The 19,193-nt window shown below is 45.6% G+C and overlaps 1 protein-coding gene across 1 annotated transcript in view; it reads right to left on the reverse strand.

The window, feature by feature from the left end:
• Positions 1–18,492, reverse strand: part of LOC115157357 (ephrin type-A receptor 4) — a 62,945-nt gene extending 44,453 nt beyond the window's left edge. The window contains exons 1-4 of the mRNA XM_029705544.1: positions 18,251–18,492; positions 17,855–17,922; positions 14,401–14,709; positions 13,880–14,234 (exon numbers count right to left, since the gene is read on the reverse strand). Coding sequence (XP_029561404.1) covers positions 13,880–14,234; positions 14,401–14,709; positions 17,855–17,922; positions 18,251–18,338 — 820 coding nt within the window. The 5' untranslated portion in view covers positions 18,339–18,492. The remainder of the gene's footprint in view (positions 1–13,879; positions 14,235–14,400; positions 14,710–17,854; positions 17,923–18,250) is intronic.
• Positions 18,493–19,193: the final 701 nt, after the last annotated feature.

Raw genomic sequence — 19,193 nt, forward strand, 5'->3', positions numbered from 1 at the left:
CAACTACTCCCTCTGCTGGTCAGGACGTGACAGTATGTAAACTTCTGACCCACTGGGAATGTGATGAAAGAAATATAAGCTGAAATAAATCATTTTATCTACTATTATTCTTACATTTCACATTCTTAAAATAAAGTGGTGATCCTAACTGACCTAAAACAGGCAATCTTTACTGGGATTAAATGTCAGGAATTGTGAAAAACCGAGTTTAAATGTATTTGGCTAAGGTGTATGTACACTTCTGACTTCAACTGTATACCACACACACAGATACCACCCACACATACGCACAATTTTTTTTTCTATTTTTATTTCACCTTTATTTAACCAGGTAGGCCAGTTGAGAACAAGTTCTCATTTACAACTGCGACCTGGCCAAGATAAAGCAAAGCAGTGTGAGACAATCAACACAGAGTTACACATGGAATAAAAACGTACAGTCAATAACACAATAGAAAAAAAATCTATATACAGTGTGTGCAAATGAGGTAAGATTAGGGAGGTAAGGCAAGAAATAGGCTGTAGTGGCGAAGCCATTACAATTTAGCAATTAACACTAGAGTGATAGATGTGCAGAAGATGAATAGGCAAGTAGAGATACTGGGGTGCAAAGGAGAAAAAAAAGACAATATGGGGATGAGGTAGTTGGATGGGCTATTTACAGATGGGCTATGAAGAGGTGCAATGATCTGTGAGCTGCTCTGACAGCTGATGCTTAAAGTTAGTGAGGGAGATATGGGTCTCCAGCTTCAGTGATTTTTGCAATTCGTTCCAGTCATTGGCAGCATAGAACTGGAAGGAAAGGTGGCCAAAGGTAGAATTGGCTTTGGGGGTGACCAGTGAAATATACCCGCTGGAGCATGTGCTACGAGTGGGTGCTGCTATGGTGACCAGTGAGCTGAGATAAGGCGGGGCTTTACCTAGCAAAGACTTATAGATGACCTGGAGCCAGTGGGTTTGGCAATGAATTTGAAGCGAGGGCCAGCCAACAAGAGCATACAGGTCGCAGTGGTGGGTAGTATATGGGGCTTTGGTGACAAAACGGATGGCACTGTGATAGACTGCATCCAATTTGCTGACTAGAGTGTTGGAGGCTATTTTGTAAATGACATCGCCGAAGTCAAGGATCGGTAGGATAGTCAGTTTTACGAGGGTATGTTTGACAGCATGAGTGAAGGAGTCTTTGCTGCAAAATAGGAAGCCGATTCTAGATTTAATTTTGGATTGGAGATGCTTAATGATGAGTCTGGAAGGATAGATTACAGCCTAACCAGACACCTAGGTATTTGTAGTTGTCCACATATTCTAAGTCAGAACCGTCCAGAGTAGTGATGCTGGACGGGCAGGCAGGTGCGGCAGCGATCGGTTGAAGAGCATGCATTTAGTTTTACTTGCATTTAATAGCAGTTGGAGGCCACGGAAGGAAAGATGTATGGTATTGAAGCTCGTCTGGAGGTTAGTTAGCACAGTGTCCAAAGAAGGGCCAGAAGTATACAGAATGGTGTCGTCTGCGTAGAGGTGGATCAGGGAATCACCAGCAGCAAGAGCGACATCATCGATGTATACAGAGAAGAGAGTCAGCCCGAGAATTGAACCCTGTGGCACCCCTATAGAGATTGCCAGAGGTCCAGACAACAGGCCCTCAGATTTGACACATTGAACTCTGTCTGAGAAGTAGTTGGTGAACCAAACGAGGCAGTAATTTCAGAAACCAAGGCTGTTGAGTCTGCGGATAAGAATGTGGTGATTGACAGAGTCAAAAGCCTGGGCCAGGTCGATGAATACGGCTGCACAGAATTATCTTTAATCAATGGCGGTTATGATATCGTTTAGGACCTTGAGCGTGGCTGAGGTGCACTCATGACCAGCTCGGAAACCAGATTGCATAGTGGAGAAGGTACGGTGGGATTCTAAACTGTTGGTGATCTGTTTGTTAACTTGGCTTTCGACGATCTTAGAAAGATAGGGTAGGATACATATAGGTCTGTAACAGTTTGAGTCTAGAGTGTCTCCCCCTTTGAAGAGGGGGATGACCGCGGCAGCGTTCCAATCTTTGTGGATCTCAGACGACATGAAAGAGGTTGAACAGGCTAGTAATAGGGGTTGCAACAATTGCAGCGGATAATTTTAGAAAAAGGGTCCAGATTGTCTAGCCCAGCTGATTTGTAGGGGTCAAGATTGTGCAACTCTTTCAGAACATCAGCTATCTGGATTTGGGTGAAGGAGAAATGGGGGAGGCTTGGGCAAGTTGCTGTGGGGGGTGCACGGCTGTTGACTGGTGGTGACAGTGTTTCCTAGCCTCAGTGCAGTGGGCAGCTGGGAGGAGGTGCTCTTATTCTCCATGGACATTACTGTGTCCCAGAACATTTTGGAGTTTGAGCTACAGGATTCAAATTTCTATTTGAAAAAGCTATCCTTTGCTTTCCTAACTGCCTGTGTATATTGGTTCTTAACTTCCCTGAAAAGTTGCATATCGCGAGGGCTTTTCAATGCCGATGCGGTACGCCACAGGATGTTTTTGTGCTGGTCAAGGGCAGTCAGGTCTGAAGTGAAGCAAGGGCTACATCTGTTCCTGGTTCTAAATTTTTGAATGGGGCATGCTTATTTAAGATGGTGAGGAAAGCACTTTTAAAGAATAAACAGGCGGAATGAGGTCAATATCCTTCCAGGATACCTGGGCCAGGTCGATTAGAAAGGCCTGCTCGCTGAAGTGTTTTAGGGAGCGTTTGACAGCGATGAGGGGTGGTCGTTTGACCGCAGACCCATTACTGCAATGAGGCAGTGATCGCTGAGATCCTGGTTGACGACAGCAGAGGTGTATTTAGAGGGCAGGTTGGTCAGGATGATATCTATGAGGGTGCCCATGTTTACGGATTTGGGGTTGTACCTGGTAGGTTCATTGATCATTTGTGTGAGATTGAGGGCATCTTATTTAGATTGTAGGACGGTCGGGGTGTTAAGCATGTCCCAGTTTAGGTCACCTAACAGTACGAGCTCTGAAGATAGATGGGGGCAATCAATTCACATATGGCGTCTAGGGCACAGCAGGTGGCTGAAGGTGGTAGAGGTGGTAGCGGTGAGAGACTTGTTTCTGGAAAGGGGGATTTTTAGAAGTAGAAGCTCGAAGTGTTTGGGCACAGACCTGGATAGTATGACAGAACTCTGCAGGCTAACTCCACCCCCTTTGGCAGTTCTATCTTGTCGGGAAATGTTATAGTTGGGGATGGAAATCTCAGGATTTTTGGTGGCCTTCCTAAGCCAGGATTCAGACATGGCTAGGACATCTGGGATGGCAGAGTGTGTTACAGCAGTGAATAAAACAAATTTAGGGAGGAGGCTTCTAATGTTAACATGCATAAAACTAAGGCTTTTACGGTTACAGAAGTCAACAAATGAGAGCGCCTGGGGAATGGGAGTGGAGCTAGGCACTGTAGGGCCTGGATTCACCTCTACATCACCAGAGGAACAGTGGAGGAGTAAGATAAGGGTACGGCTAAAGGCTATAAGATCTGGTCGTCTAGTGCGTCCGGAACAGAGAGTGAAAGGAGCAGGTTTCTGGGAGCGGAAGAATAGATTCAAGGCATAATGTACAGACAAGGGTATGGTTGGATGTGAATACAGTGGAGGTAAACCTAGGCATTGAGTGACGATGAGAGGTTTTGTCTCAAGAGACACAATTTAAACCAGGTGAAGTCACCGCATGTGTGGGAGGTGGAACAAAAGGTTCTAGCTAAGGCATATTGAGCAGGGCTGGAGGCTCTACAGTGAAATAAGACACTAACCAAAACAGCAATGGACAAGGCATACTGACATTAGGGAAAGGCATGCGTAGCTGAGTGATCATAGGGACCAGTGAGTAGCTAGGTGAAAAGACACGGCGATTCAGACAGCTAGCGGGTCGGGGATAGCAGGCTAGCAGAAGGCCCTTAGGGGGACGTCGCGATGGAAGAGTCTGTTGTAGCCCCCTCGGACAATTACGTCGGCAGACCAGTTGTGATGGATTGGCAGGGCTCTGTGTAGGCAGTAAAAGGGGTCCAAGCCAATTGGCAAAATAGGTATTGTAGCCCAAGAAGTTGGCTGATGGACCTCTTCAGCTAACAGTCCGATATGCTCAAGATAGCTAGCGGGCCGCGGCTAGCAGGCTAGCGGATGGGCCTTCAGGGGACGTCGCGATGGAGGAGCCTGCTGAAACCCCCTCGGGCGGATTACGTCGGTTAACCAGTCGTGATGGATCGGCGGGGCTCCGTGTCCTTGTAGCCCAAGGAGTGGCTGATGGACATCTTCAGCTAGCCGGGAGATAGGCCTAGCATGAAGCTAGTTCCTGGCTAACTGATGCTTGCTTCGGGACAGAGACGTTAGCCAGGAGTAGCCACTCGGATAGCAGCTAGCTAGCTGCGCTGATCCAGGTGAAAAGGTTCAGAGCTTGCGGTAGGAATCCGGAGATATGGAGATTTGGTGGAGAAAAAGCAGTCCGGTATGCTCTGGGTTGAATCGCGCTGTGCAGACTGGCAGGTGTTGACCGGGCCAAGGTTAGCTGATGACCGCTAGCAGTGGCTAACTAACTACTAGCTAGTTAGCTGGCTAGCTTCTGTTGGGGGTTCCGGTTCGTGTTAATGGACAGTCCCGCAGGCATCGGCTGTGTAGCCGAGTGATCATATGAGCAGCACTAGATGAAACAGGGAACAGTTCGGTAGTCGATTACTACGTTGAGCGAGAGGGAGACACGGCATTCAGGGAGCTAGCAGGCCGGGGCTAGCAGATGGATCATCACCAAACATCCACGACGCAGATGCCAGTTGAGAGCACATCGGCCTAGTTACGTCAGCAGACCAGCAGACCAGTCGTGATGGATTGGCGGTGCTCGGTGCCGACAAAGTGTCCAGGCCAATTGGCAAGAGAAGTGTTGTAGTTGGTGTATTCGTTTGCCAGCCGGGAGATGAGCCTAGCTCGGGGCTAATTGGTGCATGATTCTGGCGTTAGCCACAATAGCTCCTCGGTAGCAACTAGCTAGCTGCGAAGATGCGGTGTAATGGTCCAGAGCTTGCGGCAGGAATCCGGTGATGTAGTGGAAAAAGCAGTCCCATATGCTCAGGGCTGGTATCGCGCTGTGCAGACTGGCAGGTATTATCCGGGCTATCCAGGCTAAAGCGGCAGGTGTCCGAGCTAAAGGTAAGACCGTTAGCAGAGGCTAACAATGACTAAATAGCTAGTAGCTAATTAGCTGGCTAGCCTCTGATGGAGGTTCCAGTTATAAGGTCTAAAAAAAAAATTGCTGATCCGTACCGCATTGGGTGAGGCGGGTGAGGCGGGTTGCAGGAATGTATATTTATTTTGAAAATGGAAAAAAGAGATTGAAATGTATACAAAAAAAACTCTGAAAAAGACAATATTTACATGGGACGAAAACAAACACGTCTTACTGCTGCGCCATCTTGGATTCTTACCACCCACATATACACACACACACACACACACACAGATACCGCCCACACACACACACACCACCCACATACTGTACACACAGATACCACCCACATACTGTACACACACAGATACCACCCACATACTGTACACACACAAATACCACCCACATACACACACAGATGTAACCCACATACACACACAGATACCACCCACAGATACCACCCACATACACACACCACCCACACACCAACACAGATTATCAGCAGCAGATGAGCAGCCACAACGGAACAAAGTCCCTCTAAAAAGTAGGCATCAAAACCAAAATAAAACTCAAACAAAATGCAGAGATCCTCTTTTATTCCTGAGTGTGGCTGTCCCATTCCCATTTAAACCCCATCTGTTGTCTCTATGCTCCTACTCTCTCTCCCTCACTTCCTCTCTTTTGACGTCTTCATCAACGTTTCAACCTTGAGCATGACCCTGCTTTTTTAAAATGTATTTTAAAAACAATTGTATATATTTTATCATTAGGGGGTAGATCAGCTTAAATATACCAGATAGACTGTAGCTTCCATCAATGTAGTTGTCTGCATTACTCCAATTCCCCATATAGTTTTTGGGGCAAATTATATATATATATATATATATATATATATATACACACACACACACACACACACACACACACACACACACACACACACACACAGTGAGGGAAAAAAGTATTTGATCCCCTGCTGATTTTGTACGTTTGCCCACTGACAAAGAAATGATCAGTCCATAATTTTAATGGTAGGTTTATTTCAACAGTGAGAGACAGAATAACAACAAAAAAATCCCCAAAAACGCATGTCAAAAATGTTATAAAATGATTTGCATTTTAATGACGGAAAAAAGTATTTGACCCCCTCTCAATCAGAAAAATGTCTGGCTCCTAGGTGTCTTTTATACAGGTAACGAGCTGAGATTAGGAGCACACTCTTAAAGGGAGTGCTCCTAATCTCAGTTTGTTACCTGTACAAAAGACACCTGTCCACAGAAGCAATCAATCAATCAGATTCCAAACTCTCCACCATGGCCAAGACCAAAGAGCTCTCCAAGGATGTCAGGTACAAGATTGTAGACCTACACAAGGTTGGAATGGGCTACAAGACCATCGCCAAGCAGCTTGGTGAGAAGGTGACAACAGTTGGTGTGATTATTCGCAAATGGAAGAAACACAAAAGAACTGTCAATCTCCCTCGGCCTGGGGCTCCATGCAAGATCTCACCTCGTGGAGTTGCAATGATCATGAGAACGGTGAGGAATCAGCCCAGAACTACACGGGAGGATCTGGTCAATGATCTCAAGGCAGCTGGGACCATAGTCACCAAGAAAACAATTGGTAACACACTACGCCGTGAAGGACTGAAATCCTGCAGCACCCACAAAGTCCCCCTGCTCAAGAAAGCACATATACATGCCCGTCTGAAGTTTGCCAATGAACATCTGAATGATTCAGAGGACAACTGGGTAAAAGTGTTGTGGTCAGATGAGACCAAAATGGAGCTCTTTGGATGTTTTTCTGCTAAGGGGACAGGACAACTTCATCGCATCAAAGGAACGATGGATGGGGCCATGTACCGTCAAATCTTGGGTGAGAACCTCCTTCCCTCAGCCAGGTCATTGAAAATGGGTCATGGATGGGTATTCCAGCATGACAATGACCCAAAACACACACGGCCAAGGCAACAAAGGAGTGGCTCAAGAAGAAGCACATTAAGGTCCTAGAGTGGCCTAGCCAGTCTCCAGACCTTAATCCCATAGAAAATCTGTGGAGGGAGCTGAAGGTTCGAGTCAGCCTCGAAACCTTAATGACTTGGAGAAGATCTGCAAAGAGGAGTGGGACAAAATCCCTCCTGAGATGTGTGCAAACCTGGTAGCAAACTACAAGAAATGTCTGACCTCTGTGATTGCCAACAAGGGTTTTGCCACCAAGTACTAAGTCATGTTTTGCAGATGGATCAAATACTTATTTCCCTCATTAAAATGCAAATCATTTTATAACATTTTTGACTTGCGTTTTTCTGGATTTGTTTTGTTGTTATTCTGTCTCTCACTGTTCAAATAAACCTACCATTAAAATTATAGACTGATCATTTCTTTGTCAGTGGGCAAACGTACAAAATCAGCAGGGGATCAAATACTTTTTTCCCCTCACTGCACACACCACACACACACACACACACACACACACACACACACACACACACACACACACAGTGTACAACAAGCTTTCTCTACACTTAACCTTGTTCTGAACTACTATGATTATTATTATTTGACAATGCTGGTCATTTATGAACATTTGAACATCTAGGCCATGTGCTGTTATAATCTCCACCCGGCACAGCCAGAAGAGGACTGGCCACCCCTCATAGCCTGGTTCCTCTCTAGGTTTCTTCCTAGGTTTTGGCCTTTCTAGGGAGTTTTTCCTAGCCACCGTGCTTCTACACCTGCATTGCTTGCTGTTTGGGGTTTTAGGCTGGGTTTCTGTACAGCACTTTGAGATATCAGCTGATGTAAGAAGGGCTATATAAATAAATTTGATCACCTCCAAAACAAAGGTCATGTGGTTTGGTAAGAAGAATGCCCATCTCCTCACCAGTGTGATTACTACCTCTGAGGGTTTAGAGCTTGAGGTAGTCACCTCATACAAGTACTTAGGAGTATGGCTAGAGGTACACTGTCCTTCTCTCAGCACATATCAAAACTGCAGGCTAAAGTTAAATCTAGACTTGGTTTCCTCTATCGTAATCACTCCTCTTTCACCCCAGCTGCCAAGCTAACCCTGATTCAGATGACCATCGTACCCATGCTAGATTACGGAGACATAATTTATATAATCGGCAGGAAAGGGTGCTCTAGAGCCGCTAGATGTTCTTACCATTCAGCCATCAGATTTGCTACCAATGCTCCTTATAGGACACATCACTGAAATCTATACTCCTCTGTAAACTGGTCATCTCTGTATACCCGTCGCAAGACTCACTGGTTGATGCTTATTTATAAAACCCTCTTAGGCCTCACTCCCCCCTATCTGAGATATCTACTGCAGCCCTAATTCTCCACATACAACACCCGTTCTGCCAGTCACATTCTGTTAAAGGTTCCCAATGCACACACATCCCTGGGTCACTCCTCTTTTCAGTTCGCTGCAACTAGCGACTGGAACGAGCTGCAACAAACACTCAAACTGACAGTTTTATCTCAGTCACTCAATCATGGACACTCTTACTGACAGTTGTGGCTGCTTTGTATGATGTATTGTCGTCTCTACCTTCTTGACCTTTGTGCTGTGGACTTTGCCCAATAATGTTTATACCATATTTTTGTGTTGCTACCATGTTGTTTTGCTACCATGTTGTTGGCATGTTGTGTTGCTACCATGCTGTGTTGTCATGTGTTGCTGCCTTGTTATGTTGTTGTCTTAGGTATCTCTTTATGACGTGTTGTGATGTGTGTTTTGTCCTATATTTATATATTTTATTTATCCCAGGCCCCTGTCCCCACAGGAGGCCTTTTGGCTTTTGGTAGGCTGTCATTGTAAATAAGAATTTCTTCTTAACTGACTTGCCTAGTTAAATAAAGGTTAAATAAAAAATAAATACAAATATATGTCAATGGTGAAGAGGCGACTCCGGGACGCTGGCCTTCTAGGCAGAGTTGCAAAGAACAAGCCATATCTCAGACTGGCCAATAAAAAGAAAAGATTAAGATGGGCAAAAGAACACAGACACTGGACAGTGGAACTCTGCCTAGAAGGCCAGCATCCCGGAGACGCCTCTTCACTGTTGACGTTGAGACTGGTGTTTTGGGGGTACTATATAATGAAGCTGCCAGTTGAGGACTTGTGAGGCGTCTGTTTCTCGCATGGAATAGCCTTCATTTCTCAGAACAAGAATAGACTGACTAGTTTCAGAAGAAAGTTCTTTGTTTCTGGCCATTTTGAGCCTGTAATCGAACCCAGAAATGCTGATGCTCCAGATACTCAACTAGTCTAAAGAAGGCCCGTTTTACTGCTTCTTTAATCAGAACAACAATTTTCAGCTGTGCTAACATAATTGCAAAAGTGTTTTCTAATGATCAATTAGCCTTTTAAAATGATAAACTTGGATAAGCTAACACAACGTGCCATTGGAACACAGGAGTGATAGTTGCTGATAATGGGCCTCTATACGTCTATGTAGATATTCCGTTAAAAATCTGCCATTTCCAGCTACAATAGTAATTTACAACATTAACAATATCTACAATGTATTTCTGATCAATTTGATGTTATTTTAGTGGATTTTGTTTTGCTTTTATTTAAAAAACAAGGAGATTTCTAAGTGACCCCAAACTTTTGAACGGTAGTATATACGTTTTACGGTATGCTTTACATTAGTTAACGTGTTGTTATTAGTTGTTATTAGTCCCAACCTTCAGCTCCATTCAACCACTCCCATCTAGCTCTTAACACCATCCATATTGGATTTCTATTTGCCATTATTTTTCAACTATGCTGTGATGTTTCACAAAAATTCAGAACCTTTCTATTCTCACAATTTCTACAGATTGCAAATAAAAATAAAGTATGCTAAAAATATTATTATAGTATTGATCGATTGACTATGACTTTTCAGATCACCCAGTAGTGCTATCTGCAGAGTTATCTCCAGGTAAATGTCACAATTTTTCAGTCATTCCTGGACCTGTGACCAAAAATAAGCGACATATGGACAGTACCAAAACAAATGATCTAATGATTCTGTCTCTTCGCAGCACAATCCGCAGAGATGGATAGGCTGTATCCCCCATATATATATATATATATATATACACACACTGCTCAAAAAAATAAAGGGAACACTTAAACAACACATCCTAGATCTGAATGAATGAAATAATCTTATTAAATACTTTTTTCTTTACATAGTTGAATGTGCTGACAACAAAATCACACAAAAATAATCAATGGAAATACATTTTATCAACCCATGGAGGTCTGGATTTGGAGTCACACTCAAAATGTAAGTGGAAAACCACACTACAGGCTGATACAACTTTGATGTAATGTCCTTAAAACAAGTCAACATGAGGCTCAGTAGTGTGTGTGGCCTCCTTGAGGGATCTCCTCCCAGACCTGGACTAAAGCATCCGCCAACTCCTGGACAGTCTGTGGTGCAACGTGGCGTTGGTGGATGGAGCGAGACATGGTGTCCCAGATGTGCTCAATTGGATTCAGGTCTGGGGAACGGGCGGGCCAGTCCATAGCATCAATGCCTTCCTCTTGCAGGAACTGCTGACACACTCCAGCCACATGAGGTCTAGCATTGTCTTGCATTAGGAGGAACCCAGGGCCACCCGCACCAGCATATGGACTCACAAGGGGTCTGAGGATCTCATCTCGGTACCTAATTGCAGTAAGGCTACCTCAGGCGAGCACATGGAGGGCTGTGCAGCCCCCCCAAAAAAATGCCACCCCACACCATGACTGACCCACCGCCAAACCGGTCATGCTGGAGGATGTTGCAGGCAGCAGAACGTTCTCCACGGCGTCTCCAGACTGTCACGTCTGTCACATGTGCTAAGTGTGAACCTGCTTTCATCTGTGAAGAGCACAGGGTGCCAGTGGCGAATTTGCCAATCTTGGTGTTCTCTGGCAAATGCCAAACGTCCTGCACGGTGTTGGGCTGTAACCCCCACCTGTGGACGTCGGGCCCTCATACCACCCTCATGGAGTCTGTTTCTGACCGTTTGAGCAGACACATGCACATTTGTGGCCTGCTGGAGGTCATTTTGCAGGGCTCTGGTAGTGCTTCTCCTGCTCCTCCTTGCACAAAGGCGGAGGTAGCGGTCCTGCTGCTGGGTTGTTGCCCTCCTACGGCCTCCTCCACGTCTCCTGATGTACTGGCCTGTCTCCTGGTAGCGCCTCGATGCTCTGGACACTACGCTGACAGACACAGCAAACCTTATTGCCACAGCTCGCATTGATGTGCCATCCTGGATGAGCTGTACTACCTGAGCCACTTGTGTGGGTTGTAGACTCCGTCTCATGCTACCACTAGAGTGAAAGCACCGCCAGCATTCAAAAGTGACCAAAACATCAGCCAGGAAGCATAGGAACTGAGAAGTGGTCTGTGGTCCCCACCTGCAGAACCACTCCTTTATTGGGGGTGTCTTGCTAATTGCCTATAATTTCCACCTGTTGTCTATTCCATTCACACAACAGCATGTGAAATTTATTGTCAATCAGTGTTGCTTCCTAAGTGGACAGTTTGATTTCACAGAAGTGTGATTGACTTGGAGTTACATTGTGTTGTTTAAGTGTTCCCTTTATTTTTTTGAGCAGTTATATATATATATATATATATATATATATATATATATATATATATATATATAACATTCTATTGGTTGCAAGAATTTTGTATAATAATTTACATTGAAAAGTTCTAAGTTTTGAATCCGGCATAGTTTTGAATATCAGTTCATACAAAAACCATGGAATCGGTACGTCGAAAATCTCTTCCCAACTATTTTGCAATCTATATGGCACAGCTGTCCATTTTTTGGTCCTTAAATGAAACTGGTATACTTTTTGATTTATCACAATTTTCTATGACCAATTATAGTCTTTAATGCTGACAGACTAGTTCCCTACTTCCATTTTTGCGGTAATGTTGCAATTTTTGGTAGAGCATACATGACCCTGCTCTTAATGGGGGGGGGGGGGGGGGTGATTAGTATGTGAATGGGGAAGGAGTTCTATCAGGAGGCCATTGGTGGCATAAGGCGTCACTGACAGCCCAGCCTCCCAATTGCTGCTGTGTTGGAGCGTTAGAGGGGTTGCAGGGGAGGTACACAGGTGGGATAAAGATTAGGGGAGGGGGGGTAACCCTGAACCTCTTTCATGTTGACCCCCTCTAACACTGCGACACAGCAACAATTGGGAGGCTGGGCTGTCATTAATGACTTAATCCACCAATGGCCTCCTCATAGAACTCCTCCCTCATTCATAAACTAATCCCTTCTTCCTCTCCTCCCTCTCTCTCCACAACCCTCCTCAAGCCTTAGCGAGCCCACATTGAAGATTAATGCCTCCCCCCTTCCCACTATCCACCTTGTATCCATCCAATGGCAGGCGAGGCTGTGAGAGAGGGCCACCTTTTGATTTCTTCCATGGGGGAGGGGACGGTACTCTTTCTTCATAGCTCTCTATAGAGCTATAAAGTACTCTTCTCATTCACTGCCTCGTTCTTTCCCGGTTTCTCTTTGTCCCTGTTGGTCACTAGTCCACTAATTCAGAGGTTACTAACCTTTTTTGGTTACTGTACCACCAACTAAATTTTGCTCTGCCTGGAGTACCCCCTCATGTGCATTTTACCAGTAGGCCTATTGTCTCATGAGTGTTCTCAAGTGGGGCGGCAGGTAGCCTAGTGGTTAGAGCATTGGGCTAGTAACCGAAAGGTTGCAAGATAGAATCCCTGAGCTGACAAGGTAAAAATCTGTCGTTCTGCCCCTGAACAAGGCAGTTAACCCACTGTTGATAGGCTGTCATTGAAAATAAGAATTTGTTCATAACTGACCTGCCTAGTTAAATAAAGGTAAAAAAAAGGACCCCCTGTAGATAGGCCAAGTACCCCCATGGGTCCTAGTAGCTCTGGTTGGGTACCACTGCGCTAAGTGACATGATGGAAATGCTAAGATGTAATATTCAGTCCAGTAGGTCATTAAGTCTGACAGTACTTTGGCACCACTAGAGTACTCCAGTCCTGAGTGGGCAGTCTTGATTTAATAGAGCGGGGGGAAAGGATATACTGTTCAAAATAGCCGGTCCTTAACTTCAGATCAAAGCTGACCAAAGTCAAGGGTTAAGTTCAATCTTGTTAAAGAAAACCGCTTTCAGATGTCATTAACTCTACTATGGAGGAAGAGAGTTATGAATGGAGAGAGAGGCACAGAGAGGAAGAGAGTGGGAGAGAGAGAACCTGGTGTCTGTCACATACAGAACAATTTGATAGGTACCCCTTTCTCTACTATCACACACACACACACACACACACACACACACACACACACACACCCTCCGCTGGGTCCGCAGGCGTCTAAAAGTTATAGCTGCGGCTATGGCCATCATAAATAAGGTTGGCAGAATAGTCACACAGCTGTATGTCACTCCCTACTGAAGCATTGAGCCTCAACCGCTGTGTGTGTGTTTCCGTGTGTTTAATAGAGAGAGAAATGGCGTGCTATAAAACTGTCTTCAGAACGTCTGTTCCCGACAGTCTCTCCTATTTCCATGTCTCTTCCAGAGCTCAGAGCCGATGACTTAGTCGACTGAGCTAAAATTAAGTGCATAGCCCATGGTTCGATACAATTTCAAATAAAATGTGGTAATTAAATTGAAATATATGTAAATCAAATTCCTTACCCTGACAGGCTCCACCTTTCTCCTCGTATCCCGGGTTACAGACACACCCACCAATGGGAACCAGCCATTCCCCATCTGCGCCACAATACATCTTAGGCTCCTCCCTTTCCTCTGATTGGTTCACACACGACCCCCTGACCTCCACTAACGAGGAAGTGTCAGCTCCAGTGTTAGTATCTGGGAAGGTTGCCAGGTTACGGATGCTGAGGGGGCAGGTCTTGTAGAAAACGCGAACGGAGATCAGAGCGATGCAGGCGCCAACATCCTGGAACGCCAGGTAGAAACCCTTCCGGGTTGTGACCTTTACATTACGCACCTCCGTGTTTAGCTTCATGATGCGATCCCCGATGTCCACCTGATCATAATAATAATAATAATAATATCATTAATAATTATCAATAGCCATTGCAACACAATGTTACCTCATGGTAATTTTTACACTGAAAAAACAACATCAAATCAACATACCATCAGATCTGAAACTTTGACAGAGAGAGTAATAATGAAGCAAGAGTCCTAACCTGAGTGAAGCTCTCGTCGGCTGCCACTGTGTCGATCTTGAGGAAGTTGCTCTCTCTGATGTAGTGCTCTCTGTCATTGTTAGACTCATAGTAGTAGAGGTTGAAGGTCTCCTTGCAGGTGCCAGTGACTCCAGGCAGGCTGTTACAGTCCCGGAGGGTGAACTTGATCTCGACATAGATTCGCTGCGCTCCAGATCGAGGGATCCAGTCGGTTCTAAGCCAGTTGCTCTGGCTGGGTTCCATCACGTTACACACCTGGTACGTTCTGATGGGGATGTTCTTCTCATCCATGATGCTCACCTCCTCCCACTGGCAACACACACACACAAACATTCCAATTATTAGACCCCTTTTTCTCCCCAATTTCGTGGTACCCAATTGGTAGTTACAGTTTTGTCTCATCGCTGCAACTCCCGTACGGACTTGGGAGAGTCGAAGGTCGAGAGCCATGCGTCCTCTGAAACACAACCCAGCCAAGCCACACTGCTTCTTGACACACAGCTCGCTTAACCCGGAAGCCAGCCACACCAATGTGTCGGAGGAAACACCTTACAACTGGCGACCGTGTCAGCGTGCATTTCACCCTGCCCTCCACAGGAGTCACTAGGGCGCGATGGGACAAGGACATCCCTGCCGACCAAACCCTCCCTTATCCCAGACGACGCTGGGCCAATTGTGCACCGTCCCATGGGTTTCCTGGTTGCGGCCGGCTGCGACAGAGCCTGGACTCGAACCAGGATCTCCAGTGGCACAGCTAGCAACTGTGATGCAGTGCCTTAGACCACTGCACCACTCGGGAGACCCCAACATCATTTATAATCATTAATCAGCTTCAGTGACTACAAAACCTTCCATGCTTTTATCTTGGATAGTTTATCAAGGACATTGTATGGGGCTGTATGGTGAACTCGTCTAACTACGTGTAATTGGCATCTTATTACCATGTAATAATAATAATAAGTCTTCACCCTGCTGGTGAGAGCTTTAGATGTAGCGAGCCAGAGAGTGTATAGAGGTTTTCAATAGGACCTGGTCATGAAGCTGTAAACTGGCCCCGACTGTGATGTGAAGACGGGAGTGTGAGTGTGTGTCTGTGTGTGTGTGTGTGTGGAGGGGTAGTGGTGGGGGGGTTCTGGCAATCAAAGGGCTCAGTGCATGGGGACCAGGACCTTGTCAATCAAGCCGTTCAGTAAAATAAAATGAACCAAGGGAGACTGGAAAGGAGTCTGGAGAGAAGTCAAGTTCACCAATAACTTAAACCAACAAAGAGGTTGTAAAGGGAGAGTGAGAAAGAAAAAGAGAGAGAGAAAGAGAGTGTTAGAGAGAGTAAGAGAGAGAGTTGGAGGGTGCAGTAGAATGCAGTCCATCTTCACATTGTCACTGAAGTAGTCATTGTTAGATTGCAGGCAACATCCGCATCAAGCTAAAGGCTAGAACTGCCGCTTTCAAGGAGCGGGAGACTAATCCAGACTCTTACAAGAAATCCCGCTATATCCTCAGACGAACCATCAAACAAGCAAAGCGTCAATACAGGATTAAGATTGAATCCTACTACACCGACTCTGACACTTGTCGGATGTGGCAGGGCTTGAAAACTATTACGGACGACAAAGGGAAACCCAGACACGAGCTGCCCAGTGACGCGAGCCTACCAGACGAGCTAAATGCCTTTGATGCTCGCTGCGAGGCAAGCAACACTGAAGCATGCACGAGAGCACCAGCTGTTCTGGATGACTGTGTGATAATGCTCTCGGTAGCCGATGTGAACAAAACCTTTAAACAGGTCAACATTCACAAAGCCGCTGGGCCCGACAGATTACCAGGACATGTACTCAAAGCATGCGCGGACCAACTGTCAAGTGTCTTCACTGACATTTTCAACCTCTCCCTGACCGAGTCTGTAATACCTACATGTTTCAAGCAGACCACCATAGTCCCTGTGCCCAAGGAAGTGAAGGTAACCTGCCTAAATGATTACTGCCCCGTGGCACTCACGTCTGTATCCAAGAAGTGCTTTGAAAGGCTGGTCATGGCTCACATCAACAGCATCCTCCCTGACACCCTAGAGCCACTCCAATTTGCATTCAGCCACAACAGATCCACAGATGACGCAATCTCAATCACACTCCACATTGCCCTTTCTCACCTGGACAAAAGGAACACCAATGTGAGAATGCTGTTCATTGACTTCAGCTCAGCGTTCAACACCACAATGCTCATCACTAAGCTAAGGACTCTGGGACAAAACACCTCCCTCTGCAACTGGATCCTGGAGTTCCTGATGGGCCGCCCCCCAGGTGGTAAGAGTAGGCAACAACATGTCTGCCATGCTGATCCTTAACACTGGGGCCCCACATGGGTGTGTACTTAGTCCCCTCCTGTTTTCCCTGTTCACCTACGACTGCATGGCCAAACAACTCCAACACCATCATTAAGTTTGCTGATGACACAACAGTGGTAGGCCTGATCACCGACAACGATGAGACGGCCTATATGGAGGAGGTCAGAGAACTGGCAGCGTAGTGCCAGGACAACAACCTCTCCCTCAATGTGAGCAAGACAAAGGAGCTGATCGTGGACTACAGGAAAAGGCGTGCCGAACAGGCCCCCATTAACATCGACGGGGCTGTAGTGGAGCGGGTCGAGAGTTTCAATATCCTTGGTGTCCACATCACCAATGAACTATCATGGTCCAAACATACCAAGACAGTCGTGAAAAGGGCACGACAAAACCTTTTCATCCCCAGGAGACTGAAAAGATTTAGCATGGGTCCCCAGATCCTCAAAAGGTTCTACAGCTGCACCATCGAGAGCATACTGACTGGTTGCATCACCGCCTGGTATGGCAACTGCTCTGCATCTGACCGTAAGGCGCTACATAGGGTAGTGCGAACGAGGACCTATATAATAGGCGGTGTCAGAGGAAAGCCCATAAAATTGTCAGACTCCAGTCACCCAAGTTATAGACTGTTTTCTCTGCTATCGCACGGCAAGTGGTACCGGAGCGCCAAGTCTCGGACCAAAAGGCTCCTCAACAGCTTCTACCCCCAAGCCATTAGACAGCTTACAATTCATAAAAATCGCCACCGGACAATTTACATTGACACCCCCCTTGTACACTGCTACTACTCGCTGTTTGTTTGTTTGTTACCTATGCATAGTCACTTTGCCCCCACCTACATGTACAGATTACCTCAACTAGCCTGTACCCCTGCACACTGACTCCGTACCGTGCCCTCTGTATATAGCCTCGTTATTGTTATTCTTATTGTGTTACTCTATATTATTACTTTTTATTTTAGCCTACTTGGTAAATATTTTCTTCTTCTTGAACTGCACTGTTGGTTAAGGGCTTGTAAAGTAAGCATTTCACAGTAAAGTCTACACTTGTTGTATTTGGCGCATGTGGCAAATAAAGTTTGATTTGATTTTAAGTAGGTTAGTCTTCACTCACCCCTCCTTCTGTGGGATTGGCTGCCCATTTCAGCTCCCCGGGAACTGTCCTTGTGTCCAGTAATGTCACTGAAACACACAGTTACAGAGATAAGGAAAGTGATTTCAGCAGGTTGGACAGTTAAGGGACATTCCTCATTGGATATCTATCGGAGCGTATCCAAAGCAGGTTGGTACTTGCTGAACCAACCGATGTGCACACTACTCCAAATGTGTAAACACGTTAAAATTTTATTACCAAATAATAAGATCTATCAGTTTCCAGTAGTCGAAAAGAGGGGACCGAAACGGACCCTTAATGAAGACACGGCGAGTAGCCTAACCAAATACTGCGGATAACCGTAACGTTACCCTCCCTAAATCCCCCAAAATACTCAAAAAACACTCCACTCCTTACCTTCGTTCGGTGGATATACTCGAGCGGTTGAAACAACTGCAAACATCCATATAAACGCACAAGTCGTTCTGCAGAAACTCGCAGCCATTTGCGCTGTATGGAAGTATCTCAGTTTAGCTCCGCGCACGGACTGTCGTTGCTTCGTCCCAGTGGGAGAACTGAATGAGTGTGGGAATTACAGCCTACTCCGCGCGAGGCGAACGCTTGTGGCGCAGGGCGGTCTCACGCTCCTCTGACGCATGTTGTAGGTCTCTTCTCTTCTGTGCTCTCTTACTGGCACAGCAGGCCCTTTTATGTATGTTTTTGTAACTTGTGAATTGTATGTTATGTTTGTGTAGACTATGTTGTAATGTTTTAATATTTTTACGGTTTTACTGATGTTTCTAACAAGTCACAATAGTGTGACAACATCATGACTAGACCTGCCTACCTGAGAAAGCGGTCATGACTTCAGCTGCGTCAATTATTCATGATGAGCCAATATGCCGTGATCATTTCGATAACAGTCGAGCTTATCAGGAAAATTATTAATTATGTGACAAATAATAACGTTATTTGTTTGTGACTGAATTGGACAAATGTTGCATAGAAAAGTGCTTAGAGCTTAAAACGAAAGTAGCCAACCATTCATAACCAACTACAAAATAGTTTAATATAGATGGATGTGTGTACTGTTGGCTATTGATATTCGTTATTGAACACATCAAATAGTAAGACTTATACCTCTTGTTTCTTGCTGAATACGATGCCTCACTGAAAAAGATGGAGGAGAAACTAGAGGGAGATAGCGCCCCCTGTCGTTTGCTCATGTCCCTACCTGACGCACATCAATCTGCAGTGAAATCTGGGGTGATGGTTGTGGATCTCAATAGCCTAAGGCTATGACATCTAAATAACAAGAACTGTGATACTATTACCATAACATGTCAGAGTGGGCTCTTGA

This window comes from Salmo trutta, chromosome 21, assembly GCF_901001165.1.
Source record: "Salmo trutta chromosome 21, fSalTru1.1, whole genome shotgun sequence".
In the NCBI taxonomy this organism is placed as follows: Eukaryota; Metazoa; Chordata; class Actinopteri; order Salmoniformes; family Salmonidae; genus Salmo; species Salmo trutta.